The 19,293-nt window shown below is 36.7% G+C and overlaps 1 protein-coding gene across 1 annotated transcript in view; it reads left to right on the top strand.

The window, feature by feature from the left end:
• FAM171B (family with sequence similarity 171 member B) overlaps positions 1 to 19,293 on the top strand; it is a 59,162-nt gene that overhangs the window by 25,377 nt on the left and 14,492 nt on the right. The window contains exons 2-3 of the mRNA XM_028124672.2: positions 11,148 to 11,381; positions 17,096 to 17,188. Coding sequence (XP_027980473.1) covers positions 11,148 to 11,381; positions 17,096 to 17,188 — 327 coding nt within the window. The remainder of the gene's footprint in view (positions 1 to 11,147; positions 11,382 to 17,095; positions 17,189 to 19,293) is intronic.

Raw genomic sequence — 19,293 nt, 5'->3', positions numbered from 1 at the left:
TGGTACAGACAGGTGACCTACCTTAAAGTCCAGTTGAGAGAAATGTGTTAACGTGGACTTCAGCAGTGAGTTCTCTCTTACTCCAGGTCCCCTGGCTTGGAATTGTGCAGCTCAAAATAGTAATCACACTCTACAGTTATTTGCTGTTTGGAGATTTTTACATCCTTTCTGGACACTTGGTGGGAAATATTTCTGGGGGATAACTTTTTGGGGATATTTTTGGTTTGGTGTGCTAAATCCTTTTTAGGATGGCATATAAGTAACAATCACTTGATTCTCCTTTTGGTCTGGATGACATAGTCCTCTTTAGACTTCATAAACTATACTAATTGGGAATACTTAACACTGAGTCATTAAATTGCAAAGGAGGCTCTAGTACTCTGTGTCCAAATGAAGTAGTAACATACTTAAATCATCCCCAGCGTGTTAGAGGTATTGTACCCTAGCTAACACATCTAACCCAATTTCCATTGGTACATTTGTGAGAGTGAACAGTGATCATTCTCCAAAGTTCTTCTTGTTTCTCCCATATACCATTATCAATGTATCTGAAACACCCAGGGGAAAACATGAACTAGTCAGATTCCTAATGGTTATTCCTTTTAATAGCAATTTATTAAGAAACATAGGTCTTTGTGAAATAGATTTCATAAAAACTTTATATTAAAAATGTTCTTTAGTTATTTTCCCAAATGGGGCTTTTTTCCCCTTATAGCAGTCTTTTTGTTTTCATCTGTATCACTTGTTTCCATTTTTATTTCCAACTTCAATTTTGGTTTCTTGGTGCTATGCTAGAGTATTATCCAACAAATTACTTAAAGTTGAGTAATAATTGGTGGAACCTAATCTTCACATAATTTCTTTTCTTTTTGTTTTTTTAAAGAACTATTTATTTGAGAGAGAGAGAGCGGGGGGTTGGGGAGAGGCAGAGAGAGAGACAGAGAGAGAGAGAGAGAATCCTCAAGTAGACTCTCCCAGAGTGTGGAGCCCAAGGTAGGGCTTGATTTCAGAACCCAGAGGTCATAACCTGAGCTGAGATCAAGAGTCAGACGCTTAACCAACTGAGCTACCCAGGTGCCTTTATAATTGCTTTCCTAAAGAAAAGCAACAATGGTTGCTCTAATCTTGTTTCTTGAAGTTCTTTCTCAACATTACAAGAATGAATATATCTGTTGGAAGAATGAACTGCAGGAAGAAGTGGTAAAGAATCAAAGAATTTGTACTTAGCGTGAAGTATGTAACTTACACATGGTCTGTGCACAGAAATGGTTGCTTACGCATCTCCTTGTCCCATCCTCTACTTCAAGGCTCATCTACCTTATTTCACACGTTTGCATCCTCCCTTGCAATTATTAAGTTCTTCTGAGCCAGTGGTCTTACTTACTGGTATCAGAGTAAATGTATTCATCCACTAATTCAGTCATTCATTCAAAATTCAGAATTGTTATTTGAGGATATAGAAGTACATAAGACAAGTCCATGATGTCATAGAGCTAACATTCTAGAAGGGGAAACAGAAAATGAACATGAGTAAATTATGTAGTATGTTAAGAAGGGATTATGGCAAAGTAGGGTGTGGGAAGAGTGTTAACACAAGATTTTGTTGCTCAATTCTTGCAGGTGTCCAGTGGGGCCTTCGCATCATGGCTCCTTGGCTAGACCCTGGGAATGTGGCCCTTGGAATGTTTTTTATGTTACGGATGAATGCTATTGTATGTGCCTGGAACAATGGGGCATGCCGTTTGAGCTTGTCAAGCCCTTTCCTTCACCTTCGTCTGAGTTAGGTGCCTAGTACTTCTGTGGCAGCCAGGACCAGTGCTTTTTCAAACAAGTGAAAAACTGATCCTTCACTTTTCTTTTCTGGGCTCTAGGATCTTCTGTTGCCACATTTAGTGCCTCCATGTATAGCATAGTTTATAAAGGAATGTTGAGTGAATTTGTGAGTGAGTGAAGGAGTAACTCTCAGTGATTATGAGGCAGCATGAAAAATTGGGAAGAAAAGATAAAAATCAGGATGTGAAATGACTCTGGAGTGAGCCTGGACAATATGTTTTAGGAGCTAGGGTCTGACTGACTGATTTCCATTGAGGAAAAGGCCTTTTGGGTTGGGCAAGAAGGAACTGAGTCCAAGCGCTAAGGGCCCAGCTCTCTCATTTGTTCCCTCTTGAGTCGTTTGCAATGTGCTTATTTTTATTTTTTTAAATAGGCTCCGCAGCATGGAGCCCAGCATGGGCTTGAACTCATGACCCGGAGATCAAGACCTGAGCTGAGATCGAGAGTTGGGCGCTTAACCGACTAAGCCACTCAAGAGCTCCTGCTGTGTGCTCTTTTTATGTTATCCATGTCGTTAGTTTTGGAGAATCATACTCGTTTAAGCCTCTGGTCGTAATGGAGAATATGTGTATTTTACTTGCTTTGTAACATGTTTCACCTTTGGAGATAATGTCCTCATTCTATTTCTCTGGTTTCTTCTTAGATTTGACATTTTCTCTGTAATATTAATTTACTGCAAATAAATTTGTTTCTGCTTCAAACAGGAACAGTTTTTTTTGTTTGTTTGTTAAATTCCAGAGCCAAGGGGCGCCTGGGTGGCTCAGTCGGTTAAGCGTCTGCCTTCGGCTCAGGTCATGATCCCAGGGTCCTGGGATCGAGCCCCACATCGGGCTCCCTGCTCAGCGGGGAGCCTGCTTCTCCCTCTCCCACTCCCTGCTACTCCGCCTGCTTGTGCTTTCTCTCTCTGTCAGATAAATAAGTACAGAATTAAAAAATTCCAGAGCCAATGAGAATTTTGGATCCAATCTGGTACTTAAACAATGAAAAGGAGGCTTTTCTATTTTAGTGAGGTTTGGTTGTTTTTTGTTTTTAATTCAGTAGTCTTTTGTTCCTTTAAAAGAAGGCTATGTGTCCATGTTTGAAATGCTGTGAAGATTAAACTGTTGCAGCCCTTTCCACTCTGCTTTATAGAATGTGAATAATATGGTCCTTTTCTCTTTACAAGCTTCTTTGTTGTCCTTTGTTCCTAAACTTTCAACCCTCCTTCCAATTAAAATAGGGAAATTGTGCTGGTACCCTAGGAGAAAGACTTGTAAAACTATGTTGGTATTGTTTTGTAATAGTACAAGTAAAACTTTTAGATTTAATCTTTGCCGTAATACAATTGCATTATATTTAGCAAGTTTTGTTACTTACATATTATTCTCTAGTGAAAATTTCCAAGTTAAATATTCTTATGAAAAAGAGGGAATAGTATTAATTTCCAAAAGGAAAAGGAAACTTAATATTTATTCGTTGTTGTGATTGTTGCAATAATATATTTCTCACTGATAACTGTGGGATTAAACTCAAATTTTACCTGATATGGGGGTTGGAAAGCCAGCTGTAACTTCAGGCAGCCTCTGTGGAAATCCTACGGTTATCGTTCTTTGGCCATTTCTGATCTTCTCTGTCTTCCTCTCTCTGCTTCTCTTCCTTCATTTCTCCTTTCTCCTGCTCTTCTTCCCACTTCTCTTCCTGACCCTTGTTCCATTCATCTAGAATACATATTCTGAACCCTTTCCTAAACTCTGACAAAACACAAGGTTGAGTTTGAAACAATATTGGCTGTAAAGAAACTTATTCTCAAACAGAAAGCAAAACATAGACCAGAATGTATCGTGTGCCATTAGACTAGTAGGTACAGAAGAGAAGGTCCCATCTGACTGAAATAAGGGCAAATTTCTTTAAGCTAAATTTTGAAGAATGGAGTAGGATTTTGATGGGTAGAGATGGAAAAAGGGTGGATTTTCAGATAAAAGAAGGAAATGAATAATGTAGCAGGAAAGTGGGTCAATCTTGGATAGTGACCTTTGACCCATTTATGTGACAATATAGAGCAGAAGTCGGCAAACTTTTTCTGGAAAGTGCCGGATAGTAACTGTTAATCTTTGCAGGCCATGTGGCCTCTGAGGCGACTATCCACTCTGCTGTTGTAGCAAAAACAGCCATAGGCCATACATAAATGAGCACTCTAGCAGTATGACAAGAAAACTTTATATACAGTATTAAGTGGTGGGTCAGAATTGGCTGTAGGCTGTAGTTTGTCAATCCCCAGATAGATAAGGCTAGAAAGGAAGGTGGTGGCCAGATCTTAGATTTTAAGTGCCAGGCTAAAGAGTTGGGAATTAATTTATATTCTCTTTAGTGAAACCATGATTGTTATGTCTCTACTAAAGGTTTTAAATAACACAGACATTTAAATTTGGGACCAGATGTTTTCTGTTTACAAGATTTTTGTATGTTTACATTACAAGGTATTTGTATAGTTAGCTCTAAATTACAATTTCTGTGACTAGATATCTTATATGAAAATGGTGAAGAGGGCGCTTGGGTGGCTCAGTTGGTTAAGCGACTGCCTTCGGCTCAGGTCATGATCCTGGAGTCCTGGGATCGAGGCATCGGGCTCCCTGCTCAGCAGGGAGTCTGCTTCTCCCTCTGACCCTCCCCCCTCTCATGTGCTCTCTCTCTCTCCCTCTCATTCTCGCTCTCTTTGAAATAAATAAATAAATAAATCTTTAAAAAAAAGAAAATGGTGAAGAATGAATAAAGCCTGATTTGGGTCATAGCCAGAAGTTTGTCATCTTGGGTTCTCACCACAAAGTCTCTACTATAATGGACCAAAAAGTCAGATTATGGAAAACAGGAGAGAATAAATGGGCAGGCACTTTGGAGATCTGAAATAAAAATGTTGACATTCTCCCTGTTCAAAAAATGATAGTGGGAATTGATTCTAAAGTAAATATTAAATTCACATATTTTTTGATATTTTTAAAAAACTACTTTATCAAGATATAACTGACACGTAAAAAGCTATATATATTTAATGTATACACTCCATGAGTTTGGCATATACCCATGAAACCATCACCACCATCAAGGCCATAGGCATATTCATCACCTTGCAAAGTTTCTTCCCATCCTTATTATTATTATTATTATTTATTATCAATTCTTTTTTGTGGTAAGAACACTTAAAGATTTTCCCTTTAGCAAATTTTAAATATGTAATGCAGTATTATTAGCAATAGGCATTATGCTGTGTAGTAGGTCTTCAGAACTTATTTATCTTATGGAACTGAAACTTAGTACACTTTGACCACCACCTCCCCTTCCTCTCAGCCCTGGCAATCACCATTCTCTCTGCTTCTATGAATTTGATTATTCTGGATGCCACATATAAGCGAGATTGTAACATTATTTATCTTTCTGGTCAGGCTTGTTTCACTTAGCATAATGTCCTCCAGGTCCATCTATACTGTAGCAAATGGCAGGATTTCCTTCTTTTTTTAAGGTTGAGTAATAGTCCACTATCTGTATATACATTTTTATCCATTCATCTACTGTTGTGCATTAGGTTGTTCCCATATCTTGGCTACTGTGAATAATGCTGCAGTGAACCTGGGAGTGCTCTGTCTCTCTTCAAGATGGATACTTATTCTAGGAATTGTTATATACAGATTCTAAATTAATCCTCAAGGCAAAACTGCGTCTTTTTAATGTTTGTATTCCCAATACCTGCTAGAGCAGATCTGGCTCAAAATGGGCAGTCAATAAACATTTGATGGGTGAAGTAATGTAGGTGAATATTTCTTTCTTTCTTTTTTTTTTTTAAGATTTTATTTGAGAGAACACGCAAGCGGGGTGGGGGAGGGGCAGAGAGAGAGAGGAAAAGCAGACTCCCTGCTGAGAGGGGAGCCTGTCATGGGGCCCCCAGGACCCTGAGACCATGACCTGAGCCAAAAGCAGATGCTTAACTGACTGAGCCACCCAGTCACCCCTGTAGGTGAATATTTCTAATTGTTCCCAACTAAGTATTTCATTTCACTCTATTTTTATGCTCTTCATTTTTAGTCTTGTTCTCATTAGAATGCATAAACCTTAGTAAAGTTTTAAAATTTATTTGTTAGAGTGTCGTATACTTAACAATTTGATCTGTGATCTGTCTATAAAAGCTTTATAAACCTCACATGTTTTTAGCATTATATTCCTAGAGGAAAAAAAATGTATGTTAAATGATTGTACATGCTTGAAATATAATGGGAAAGAAGTAGGCTAGTTTTTGTACTGGAGAAATCTGAAAATAAGCTGGCTTTTCTGTGGGCACAGTTGTAACCTATATAATGGTAACAACATAATAAGATGATGTCAAGTTCTCTTGAAAAGAAGTGGGTTATAATTTATCAGCCCACCCCACTTGAAGCTCTAGATGATAGCCAAACAAATAGCTAGCTTTACTTTTCTAAAACCCTTCCTCGACTTTGAGTCACCTGTCTCTATCCTATAGCAAAACTATAATAGTGTTGGTTCTAATATGCTCTTTCAGGAGCACTTCTTTATGTATACATTAGTCTTTTGAATTATAGTGATTCTAACTACTGAACAATACTTTTAATCGTGTGATAGTTAAAATTTTCCCCAGCAACCTTAGGACCATGCTCATTGATGTGTATTTTGTTTTTGTTTCTCTCAACAGCTAGATTATGTGTTTTCTAAGGGTTCAGTTGAAATCATTTGATATTGAACTGTTTTTTAAACTAATGGTGACATATTGAAAAGAAGATTATGTGGGCAAGACATAACGATTATAATTAAGTGACAGAAAAAATACCAAGTGCAGGGAAAGCTGAAAAATGCAGTGGAGAAGAGTAGATTGATGATGGAGACAAAAGCACCTGTGGTTGAAAATTATATATTTAACCACAAAATCTGCCCCATCTAAATGCCAAAGTATTTTTGTTGGAGAGAACGAGTAAGGGGGATTGTTATGGAGATTATATATATATATCTGGATATATATATATCTGGAGATTTATATATATATTATATATACATATATAATATATATATTCTGGTTGCCAGGCCTGTTTGCCTGATCAACTGTTGACATCATGAAGTCAGAAGCATCCTATTTAAGTCACGAGCAGGCAATCTTTATAACTTTTCCTTTTATTTGGAGGAAAAAGAATTGTTCATGCTCCTTTAATTGCGGTGAGCAGGCCTCCAGCTGAGACTTTTTGTTTTTGTTTTCAATGCTGGTTTTGCTCTTGCTTATGCTGGGGCCAGACAAACCAGGTGGGAGGCTGGGGTGAGAGGCTCAGAGGGTCAGCAGCAAATCAAGCTCTTCCTTCTCTGCACTGGCTGGAAAGAAATAAGGAAGCTACGGAATATGCTGGAAACCCGATCTAAGTCTTTTCAATGAGAGATGTGGGGAGTAGAATGCATGGGACTTGGGGTCAGATGAACTTGTCCGTGAATCCTGCCTCTATCCTTCTTGATTTGTGCAATTTTAGCCTTGCCTTAACACTGGAGAAAAGTCTTGCAGGTTTGTATTAGGATGAAATTGGACAACATGTATAAAGTTTCTAGCACTGGGTTTGGGGGGTGTGTGTGTGTGTGTCTCAAATACCATTAGTTTTTTCCAGTTTGAGCTGGAGAGGACTCTGCTGGTCAGGGTTACATCCTGTCCTGAGGCTACGAGATCCAAGGTGCACAAAGCCAAAGTTTGACCTTGGCAAGTCGTTTTTTCCCCTGAATTTGATACTCATTTTCTCATCAAATTTAGTCTTTAACATAACGATTACATGTGGAAAAATAAAATTATCCTGGATTAGAAAATGTTTTAGAAACACTTATTAACCAAACCCAGCTTCAGAATGTCAGGAGGCTTTAGTGTATCTTATTTTGGCAACTGTTATTTTTACAGGATGAAACAGATGGAATACAGAGTTTTTTTAATGAATTTAGCTTAGGATCTTACTATACATTGGAATTTGTCTATAAATCAAAGGCTCTGAGAATTTCTGAAATTAATCTTTGGAGCAAATGATTTAATCAAAATCCCCATTCCTGAGTGAGCTGTTGTAGGAGCTGTTGTAGGTACACTTACTTGATTGGAATAAGATCCATTATCAAATTTTATCAGAGAATCTTAATGCCCTTTTAGTTATGTGCCATCTCCTCATATGCTTTATCCTATTTCTGGTGCATAACATTATCCTTCCTTCCTTCACCTTCTCTTATGAAAGATAGGGTAGCCCATTAAATAACACATCCTATGTTTACAGTTGTACCCTCTATCATTTAAGGTGCTTGCTTTGGAAGCAAGCAACCATGTCTGACTCTGGCTACAAGGAATAAAGGGCCTTTGGGGAGGGATTATGGTACAGCTCATGGATCAGCAGGAGGGGCTTGTATGACCAGCCTTGGGAAAGAGGGGGCAGGGAGACGTGGGAAAGCACAGTGGGTAGGCACGCATAGACTTTCTAAGATGTTTCCATGCCGGAAACCACTAGCTCTTGTGTATCTTCAGCCACATTTCGAGGTCCTCACAATCTTTCTGGCCCCCATTAGTTAGGCGCTTTGTGCCAGTGGTTCAGTGAATTTCATCGAGGGAATTAGGAGGTAGGAGGCTGGGGGAATTATTTTGAATGGGGCAACTTCTTGTCCTCCACACATAAATAGCTATTTGTACTCGGCAGACCTATTCACGGATGTTTGGTTTAGGTGGCCATCATGTCACATATATTACAACCTTTTATTTATGTTTTTACCCCAGTTATATTTCCCACTTGAGTTTGAGGCCATAGTTTAGCGCGTGTGTGTGTGCTGGGGAACACCTTTTTTTTCTTTTTAATTGATGTCATGTAAGCATTTCTCAGTAATTGCAACACCATATTCCTTGAGTTAATTTTAGTAGTGTGACCCCAAGACTCTGTTACATGGCGTAAAGATGGCTTTGGAGTCATTCATGGGGACACTGAAGGCTGACAGGGCCTCTTAATATATGTGAACCTTGGGGCAGTCCACATTACCTGTCTGAATCCTCATTTTTTCACTGATAAAGTGGACTTGATATCACATATGTTACAAAGGTATGTTGAGATTTTTGTGATAATATACATGTGAGGCTTGGCATTAGGAAGATGTTTATACTCAGCCCTTCTTCATATTTTGATTTTAAATGTTACAAACATGATTTTTTTTTTAACTTTAGAGTAATGGGGTGAACTTATAAGATGATGTGAAATGATGCCTTATCTATTCTCCATATATATATTTGAATATATATGAGATTGTTGTCCTGGAAATTAACAGTGTTTTAGACAGACTAATGGAACCTCATTTCAAGCTATGACTGCCTAGGATCTAATCCTCCCTTTTCTTTTCCCAGTTCACTCTCCCCATCCCTGCACTCTAAGCTCTGGCTGGAGTCGCCTGAAGAGTTCAGTCAGGCAGCTGTAGTGCAGTGGCTCAAGAGCACAAGCTGTGAGGACAGATGGTCCCAAGTTTGTGTCCTGTTTCCTTTCTCTGCTGTGGGTTGGCCATGGCTGATTAATAAACCTCTTTAACCCACAGTTACCAATATATGTGACGAAGAAAACAATAACATTTCTGTAACGAGGGCTTTGAAGAGTAAATGGAATGATGCACTTAAAAATTAACACAATGCCTGGCTCATTAATGCTGAACATATTTTAGCTCTTGAGGTTATAATTAGATATAGTACTAACATATTTTATTAAGATTCATGAGGGGAAATACACTAAAAATGTTTGTGTCTGAATATATATAGTATAGTGTTTGGATAACATTTGACTTCAATTTTAGATTCTTGAAAGGATCAGAGCTCTTTTCTAGCTTGCTAGATTATATCTTTCCTAGGACCGGGTGATTACTGTGGTGGTTCTACTTGTCCTTAAAATGTCTTTGTTATGGTCCAAAAACAATTTAAAGTCTAGTTTATATTAATAAAGTTAGAATACATAAGTTGTAACAGTAATTTGGTAGCTGATATTGCAGCTCAGTGTTGACAAGGATTTTTTACCTGACATCCTGTTCTTGCTAAAAATTTTGAGTAAAATAGGTTTTTGTAAATGTAGAGCCACAAAATAAGTCCTTGTGAGGTATTTTTTTAAAAGATGTATTTACTTATTTTAGAGAGCACATGTGCAGGGGTGGGGGGGTGCAGAAAGCGAGAGAGAAAGAGAGAGAGAGAATCTCAAGGAGACTCCTTGCTGAGTGGGGAGCCCGATGTGGGGCTCCATCTCAGGACACAGATCATGACCTGAGCGGAAACCAAGAGTCAGACACTTAACTGACTGAGCCACCCAGGCACACCCTCTTGAGGTATTTTTACTGATGACTCTGATGTTTGTGAAATGGTCTCCAATTATGGAGTAATAATTTTTATTAATAATGATATTAAGTGACAACCAACCACTGTGCTGAGCACATTATATGCATTATCTCATTTTATTACCTCAAAGTAGTTATTCTCCTGATTTTACAGATGAGCAAATGGACTTTGAGAAGTTAACTTCCCCCAAGTCACATATCTAGGGAATGGCAGCGATTGACCTTGACTGACTCCAAAGCCCATTAATAGTGGAAGAGAAGTCATCTTTGGCAAAGGTGTTGTGATACAGGCTTTACAAAGGCATTTGCATGGTGATACAGGTTCTTTTTAAACAAGACATTAACGTTGGGGAAATTCATGAACATATCATCAAGATCTATAAAGCTGGAGGTTTAAGTTAGAAACAAGTTAATTTTGATTTTTCTCAATTTATTATCTTACTATGCTTTGTTATATATTTAACAGATAATACTTTTTGACATTTTAAGGATATTGTTTTGATACTTTGTAATTTGAAACACATCCCTTGCTTCCAGACAACAGAACAAAAAAAAAAAAAGGAGCCAACCATGCCCTAGGTTTGGTGAGATTGCATTTTATTCTAGGAACTTTGACTATATTTTGAATTAATTGGTAGCATTAGGATTAGTGAGGCCAAGTAAAAATGTGTTTTTCTGAAAAGCAAACCTCCCTTCCCCTCAGATTCACTGCTTCCTTTTCCTTTTTTTATTGGCAGAAAAAATTGGAATAACAACACTGTCTTATTAATAATAAATTTAAATTCAGTTTTAGAAAGAATAATGAACTTGTTGGAATGTTTTTATACCTATTTCTATCAATTCATCCATACATTATGTATTTCTAGATTTTATCAGCAGTTTTGTACTGTTCAGATGTTTTGAATGACATTTTAAGGTATAGCGACATAGACATTCTAGGATCTAACCTGCCATTTCTGGCTTTTTTTCTTCTCCAGTGTCTGTATTTATGCTGAAAGTGCAGGTGAATGACATCATCAGTCGTCAGTACCTGAGTCAAGCAGTTGTAGAAGTGTTTGTAAACTACACGAAAACAAATTCCACAGTAACTAAAAACAATGGAGCAGTGTTGATAAAAGTACCCTATAAATTAGGACTCAGCTTAACCATTATTGCTTACAAAGATGGCTATGTGTTGACACCTCTGCCTTGGAAGACCGGAAAAATGCCAAGTAAGCACTTACACAGTGTTTTGCCTTTACTAAATGTGAAATGTTTTTTGTTTGTTTTTTGTTTTTTTCTTTGGGAATCTTCTGCTCTGGTGAACTGAAAATGAGAAAACCTATGTGAAATCAATACAGAGAGGTTAGAAGGAGTGCCAGTTTGAAGAAAACATGTTTTTATTTATTTATTTATTTTTCCTACAGAGGTTTGAAGGAATCCTGAGCAAGAGCTCTGTTCAGGTACAAAGCTTGTCTGCAGGTGGCGGAGAGGGGCTTGGCATGCCCAGAAGGTTAGCCAGAAGCAGGGTGGGCCAGATGAAGAAAGGATGCTCTCAAAAGAGGAGGCACAAAGTTTAGATATATGTGCTGAATAATAAGGCAGTTGTTACAGATTCCTGAGTACCATAAGTGTAAGTTGTTTGGAAACTGAATTTATTTAACAGTGTATGACATTTAGGCCAAAAGCAGGGAGGCTTGTTCCAAAGCTGTGGTTGTGCTCCTGGTGGGTGGTAAGCACAGTCTGATGCAAGAGAGGGAGTGAAAAGAAGGTGAGTACCAGAGGCCTACTGAGCAAAGAATTGGTAATTACTGTGTAACCATTTCACGATATATACACATATCAAATCATCACGCACACTGTAAACTTACACTGTCATGTCAATTATATCTCAATAAATCTGAGGGGAAAAAAATAAGAATTGATAGGACTTAGTGTGACTAATTGGATATTGGGAAGTACAGGCCATATAAGATACTAGAATGCAAGTCTGGCTGATTGGAAGTGTGATACATTAGGTAATCTTTTTTCTTAATTGTGATGGTTCTTATTAGAATTTAGATACTTTATTTGGTTTCACAATGGAAACATTTAAATTCTTGAACCACTGTTCAAGTTTAAAATAAGAAAGAAAATGAAAAATGAATTAGATAAACTAAGATTCCTGTGAATGAGATTTAATAAAATCATGACTCAAAAGTCTGAATAGGGATATGTCTAAGGTGAATTCATGGTCTTACATGCTTTAGTTTTTTTAAAAGACAGAAATCAAGCACAATTAATCACTAAATGAAAGTTAGAAGAATAATGAAAGAAACCAAAAGTAAGATGGGAAAAAGGAAATAAAGAAGAAACTAGATGAACATTAATTAGAAAATATAAAGAAGAGATAATTGACAGAATGCTAGTTCTTTGAAATAAATTACACATGCATCTGGCTAATCTAAACAGGCAAGTAAAAGAAAAAAATATATATAAAATTTTAAAAATCATAAAAGTTCTATATCAAATTTGATGGCAATAATCTTAAATAATCTTAAAAAACCTAAAACAATTTTGTGATATTATAAATGATTATGTTCATTTTAGGTGAGGTAGACTAATAGTCATGGATAAGATATCCTGAGTAAAGATAGCTTGAGTCAAAGGCTATTAAAAAAAAAAAGGTACTCCAAATCATTTTATAAAACCAGTACAGCCTTGATTCTGAGACCTAACAAAGGTAATGCAAAATTAAATGCTCTAATATGTGCTCTCTCTCATACACACAAATACTCTTCTATAGACCAATCTTATAACTCTAAATCCAAAAATCCTAAACAGAATTGTAAAGAATTTCACCATTATTTAAATACAGATTTCTGTTAAGACCAAGTAGGATTTTTCTTTATAGGATTATAAGGATGTCAAATGTGTCATTCTGTTAATTTTACATATCATATTAGAACTATCAGATGATAACACTAACAGCTGTCTGAAATGCATTTTATGAGTTCACCATCTGTGCATAACTAAGAACATAAAAGCACCATAAAAACTAGGATCACAAAGATCTTCTTAACATGGTAAATATCTCAAAATCATACTATAAAATATTAGAGGTGATCCTAATAAAATAAACTGAACACATGTCCATATTATTTTACATTACAGAAGTTCTTATCAGAGCAAATATATATCAACAGACCAAAAAAGGGGAATAGCTATTAGAAAGAATCAAAACATTTACTATTTCCAGTGATCATATCCCTGGAAAATTACAAAGCATGAATCTTAAAGTGCTCAAAATTAATGGAATTTGACAGAATTACTGAGTGTGGAATAAGCACTGGTACAAATCAATACATATTCTTATATACCAGAAGTAGTCAGCAGTTATGGAAATAATGAAATCCCTCTCAAACAACAAGGGCAAACAAAATATGCAGGGAAACCTAAAAAAAACTGTGAAATAACCATATGTTGGGGAAAATAAACTACCAAATGTTACTGATAGACCTTAAAAAAAGAAAACTAAAAACTAAAACCCTGGATAAATGACAAAACATTATAATTTCTTTAGAAAGCCTGAATATTGTAAAGATTTCAGTTCTTCCTAATTTATAGATTTAGTGCATTAAAAAAAAAATCCCGGCAGAATAATCCTTGGAGAATAAATGTATAAAAATACCTGGAAATCATTTTAAAAGAATATTTATTAGAGGCAATTTGCCATTTCAAATAACTAAAATATTATATAGCTACACAATTAAAACTGATACTGTGGTACAAATCAGATACATGTATAAGAAACTGTAATCTATGATAAGGTACAATTATAAATCAGTGAGAAAAGGCTGAATATTCAGTAAGTAGCGTTAGGATGTTTTGGTTAATTATCTGGAGTAAATGAATTTGGTTTCATACTCCAAATATATTTCTCATAGAGTTCAAATGTGGAAAATCAAATCCTATTAAACACAAGAAAATTAAAAAAACTACCTGATTTTTTAAAAATTAGGATGGTCTGGGGCACCTGGGTGGCTCAGATGGTTAAGCGTCTGCCTTCGGCTCAGGTCATGATCCCAGGGTCCTGGGATCGATTCCCGCATCCGGCTCCCTGCTCCTTGGGAGCCTGCTTCTCCCTCTGCTTCTCTCTCTCTCTCTCTCTCTCCGTCTCTCATGAATAAATAAATAAAATCTTTAAAAAAAAATTAGGATGGTCTGCATAAACTTTAATGAAAGAGGTCATAAAAAGCAGATTTCACTATTTTTAAAAAAGGTACCATATAGCATGGTGACTATAGTTAATAATACTGTTGCATATTTGAAAGTTGTTAAGAGAGTAGATCTTAAAAGTTCTTATCATAGGGAAAAATGTAACTATGTATGGTGGTGGATCTTAACTAGACTTACTGTGATCATTTTGCAATATATACAAATACTGAATCATGTTGTACACCTGAAGCTAATAAATTGTTAATTATCTCTAAGAAATAGGGCCAAGGAAAAATATGAGACAATAAGAAGTAATATATTTTTAAAAGACCTGAGAGAAGGCAAGTGAAAGAGAGTGCACAAGGAGGGGGAGGGGCAGAGGGAGAGGCAGAGAATCCCAACATGGGGCTTGATCTCACAACCCTGAGATCATGATCTGAGCCAAAACCAAGAGTCAGATGCTTAACCGACTGAGCCACCCAGGTGCCAGTAGGAGGAATATTCTGGTTTTTTTTTTTTAAGATTTTATTTATTTATTTGACAGCGAGAGACAGCTAGAGAGGCAACACAAGCAGGGGCAGTGGGAGAGGGAGAAGCAGGCTCCCGGCTGAGCAGGGAGCCCGATGGAGGGCTCGATTCCAGAACCTGGGATCATGACCTGAGCCAAAGGCAGGCCCTTAACAACCGAGCCACCCAGGCGCCCCGGAATATTCTTATTATGCAAATAATTCATGCAAATTAGTAAGAAAACACCAAGGCCCTGGCTGAATAAGGTAAATGGACAAAATTATGACATAGCAATTTTCAAAAAGAGAAAAACTAATGATTTGTCACTAAGTGTGACAAAATGTTTTATCTTCCTAATAGTCTCAGATTTGTACACCAAAGACATACACATTTCTTAGATTCTTTACCTTAGAAACATTTTTAAAAAGTGCATACTCAGTGTTGACAAAGTGAGGTGTGATGAGTATCCTCAAACATGGCTGGTGGGAGTACAAGTCAACAAAATGATCTGGATAACAATTTTGAAATGTGTGTGTCAAAAGTCTTTAAAATCTTCATAACCTTTGACCAGTATTCCGCTGCTAGTAATTTCTCCTAAAAACAAATAACTAAAGTTGACAGATATTCATATATAAGGATGTTGATTGTTTTTGCAATAATAGTGAAAATGAAAACAATCTAAGTATATAGTATAGTGGTTCAGTAAGTCTTGATACTTCAAGAAATGAAATATGTGACCTTGAAAATAGAAATAGAAAAGGTTTCTATTGAGGGACAGAAATGCTTATATTACCTTAAATGAAAAAGTAGGGTAAAAATATTCTGTATATAATATTATTTTTTAAAAAAACTCAGGAAAAAATCCATAAAGAGTATACTGAAATATTAGTACTTATTGTCTTTGTTGTGAGATTGTGATGACCATCACTTTCTTCTCCTTTATTTCTCAACCTTTCTCTTTTTCCAAAGAGAAAAACCTTTTATATTTTATCCATATAAAAGTGGATATTCATCCCTTTTATAATGAGAAACATTTTGTCAGTGAAAGGAAATCTACATGTAAATTTTAGTGAAGTTCAGAAGTTTTTCCTCAGGTTTCATAACAAACTGTCAGGGCTGCCCCCATTTTAAGCTACCTCTGACTGAGAGAGTAGCCAAATACGGGAAAGTGCCCTAATTATAATCATCTCAAGGTCCAAGCTACTACCCTAACACTTTCTCTCCAATCTGATAAAGCCATTAAAGTCTATTAATGGCTTCTGAATTAAAATTACACTTTTGCCTGGTAGTCTTCTTTTTCTGTTGTAGGAAAAAGTATATTTTGTTTTATATCCATTCATATCTTTTTATGTTTTATCTTTTTTCTATTTCCTTTACAGCTCTTTGGAATATCTTAAAACATGAAAAGTATTCCCATGCAAATCTGTTTTATCCTGTCCTAAGTGATTTAGGGATATTATGTTATTTCTATTAAATTCAAATACTTATATTGGATAGAGGAGAGCTATCAAATGAGAACTCACTTTTAGTAAGTTTATTTGATCTCTTCTTATAAAATGGTCTTTTGTTCCTGCTGCTTCTGACCTTGAAATAATGTAGTTGTCTTTCAGGTCCTCTGCACTTGTCCCACCAGTTACTGAAGGCGCCTACTCTTGCAGGCAGATCTGGCCTCCTCCTGCATTACTACCAGTGGTTGCCTGTGGATCATTTGTTCATTATGTGTTCAACTGTTTTCCTGCTCTGCCAACCCAGAGGCTGGCAGACCCTACTGTGTAATGAAGCGCGCTGCGCCCTTATGCAGGAAGTTTGAAAAAAAAACAAGCAAGCAGTGGATGTAGTCTCTGTCTCAGAGAACCTTGAATTGTGGAGCCAAGATTTTGTAAAAATCATTAGAAGGACCTAATAAGTAACCATTATATAGAGAAAATAGCAGAGGATTTTTCAGGATTATTCAAGCATTTAACCTGACTGTTTATAACTGGGGTTAGGGACTATCATTAGTCACTTTGGTACAAACTACTGGAAATAGGCTTAAGTAAAATAAAATTGACCCCTGGCCTTTTTTTCTCACTTTACTGTATCTTCTGTTTCCCCCCTCCATCGTACTTTACATTTATGTTTCCTTGTTTCCACAGTTCCCCCTCCCCTCGCCCCCATATTTTAGAGACTGCCGGAATAGACTATATTTACCTAGTTTTCCCCCACATTTAATAAAACATTTTAATTGTGCTGTATTTCACAGTATATTCATCAGTTACACTTTCACTGTTCCCGCAAAGCCAAGCAAATATATGGCTCTTTGAAGACACTGTTTTAATTACTGGGAAATTAGCTGGTAAGTACAACTCTTCTCAGTGATAATAATCACTTTAATTATGTAACTGTACTTCACTAGTGAATCAATGTTGGTTATCCCTTGGAAAAAACCCTAAATTGATCAGGGAGGATTAGTACTGCTCTAAGTTGATCTGAACTGGTTCTTATTTCACTGTCAGACTTACAGTGTGGGGTTTTGTGCTCGTCCTTTACTGTTTTAGCACCACCACCACCACCTCCCACCCCTGCCCGAGTAGGTACATTTGACTTTTGGAAATGTTACACAGGGATTCTCAACTTCTTTTCAAAACACCTCTCTCACTGGGCTTTAGTGGTTAGTGAAATTGGTTTGCAGGCACCTTCATCCCTGCATCTAGCATTAAGCCTGCTGCCTGAGCAGGGAAAAGCCCGAGACCAGGTAAGGTCTTTCCTCAGCAGATGGGATTCACCCCACTTGCATATCCCACAGGAAGCCTTATTTTAGGTCTGATTCAAGCTGTGGTCTCCAGTTTCACTTTACCAACCCTGAGAAAGACTGTTTCAGGCTTACCTCTCCCCCCACTGCCACCCCCCCATCTTCCTTAATAGTCCTTAGGGGGAAACCCCAGCATTTAGTCACTCTTTTACTGCATATTGTATAAAACCTCTATAGATGACGACAATTTGCCTTTTTGGGGGGGGGGTAATTAATGTTTAGGATTGAGCATAATAGGAATGACTGGTAGAAGCAGAAAATCTTCAAAAATAGAGTCCAATAACAGTCACAGTCAAAGAAATAGTGAAAGTTCATTTTCAGAAGGTTATCTTATTTATTTCTAAAGTATTAAAAAATATCATTTGGGAAAAAAAACTCAGGCATGATTAATTTTGGAGTCATTTACTGAGGAAAGTAGCAGAATCTCTTACTCTTGAACTCGAATGCATTTAACAGAACTGTGAGCTGCTGAGTTTGCTGGTGCACGGCCAAATGGGTGCACGTGGCATTGTGCGTAGACGGATGACAATTAAATCGGAACTACTGACGACAGAGAGAGGCTACATTTTATGCTGTTGGGACCTTAACAAAAACAGTCCCTCTTCAGCAATTTGTTTTGGTTTTGTTTTGACACCTTCCTAGTTCTTACTGTCCTCTTCAAACTCCATTACAAATTGTAATTTCCTTCAGAATATATGAAATGGATTAGTGTGAACATGCCCATGGGCCACTCTTTTGCATTTTACCAAGCAATAGTGAATGCTCATTTGTCTGGAAAATACTAGCTATGTCTTGGTGCGTCTCCATAACACGGAGCTCTCTTGAGGTCTCAGATCACTTTTACTGCCTCATTTCCTTAAGAGTTGAGCTATTGATAGGGCTAATGAGGAAGGGATGGATGTTTCTGCAGATGTTAAATCCTTCCTTAGAAAATGCCCATCTTCATTTCTCAACTTCCATAAAACGCTTATATTTTTTTTTCCAGGATTTGATCAAAAAAGTGTATGGTTTATGCAATGAAAATGTGTTAGGTTTGTGTGTATTTGTGGGAAAGGGAGCGGGAGAAATTTGAAACTTCAGGAATGTACAAACCTTAGAGAAGCTCAGCCAGACATTTTACTTAGTGTACATGTTTTCAATTGTAAGAAATTTGGGGCTTCAACATAATTAAGGCATATATTTTAAGTTTTTAACTCTGTATTTGGAAATAACTTCAAATATAGAAATAATTTCAAAATACAGAAAAGTTGGAAGAATCAGAGACAAATAACTCCTGTATACCCTTTACTCAGATTCACCTATTAATAACATTTTATTCCATTTGCTTTACTATGTGTATTGTGCTCTGGGTATGCCTTTTTTTTTTTTTTTCTGAACCATTTGAAAGTAAGTTACACATATCATGGTGTTTTACTTCTAAATACCTAAGCATGCAATTCCTAAGAATTAGGGTTATTAAGTAGCCATGGCACAGTTCAGCAAAACTATTTTGTTAGGATAACTTATCATCCAAATTCCTGTTTTGTCCACTGACACATTTTTTTTTTCTGACTCCATTTTAGGGTCAGGTGTTACATTCAGTTTTCATGTCTCAGCTTCCATTAATCTGAAATTCAAGACATATTTTAAAAGAGTAAGGTGTAGATAGT

Source organism: Eumetopias jubatus, unplaced genomic scaffold (genome assembly GCF_037043125.1).
Source record: "Eumetopias jubatus isolate StellerSeaLion01/CBP00866 unplaced genomic scaffold, mEumJub1_p1.0 scaffold_3, whole genome shotgun sequence".
NCBI lineage: Eukaryota > Metazoa > Chordata > Mammalia > Carnivora > Otariidae > Eumetopias > Eumetopias jubatus.
This window is presented reverse-complemented; position numbering and strand designations above follow the sequence as displayed.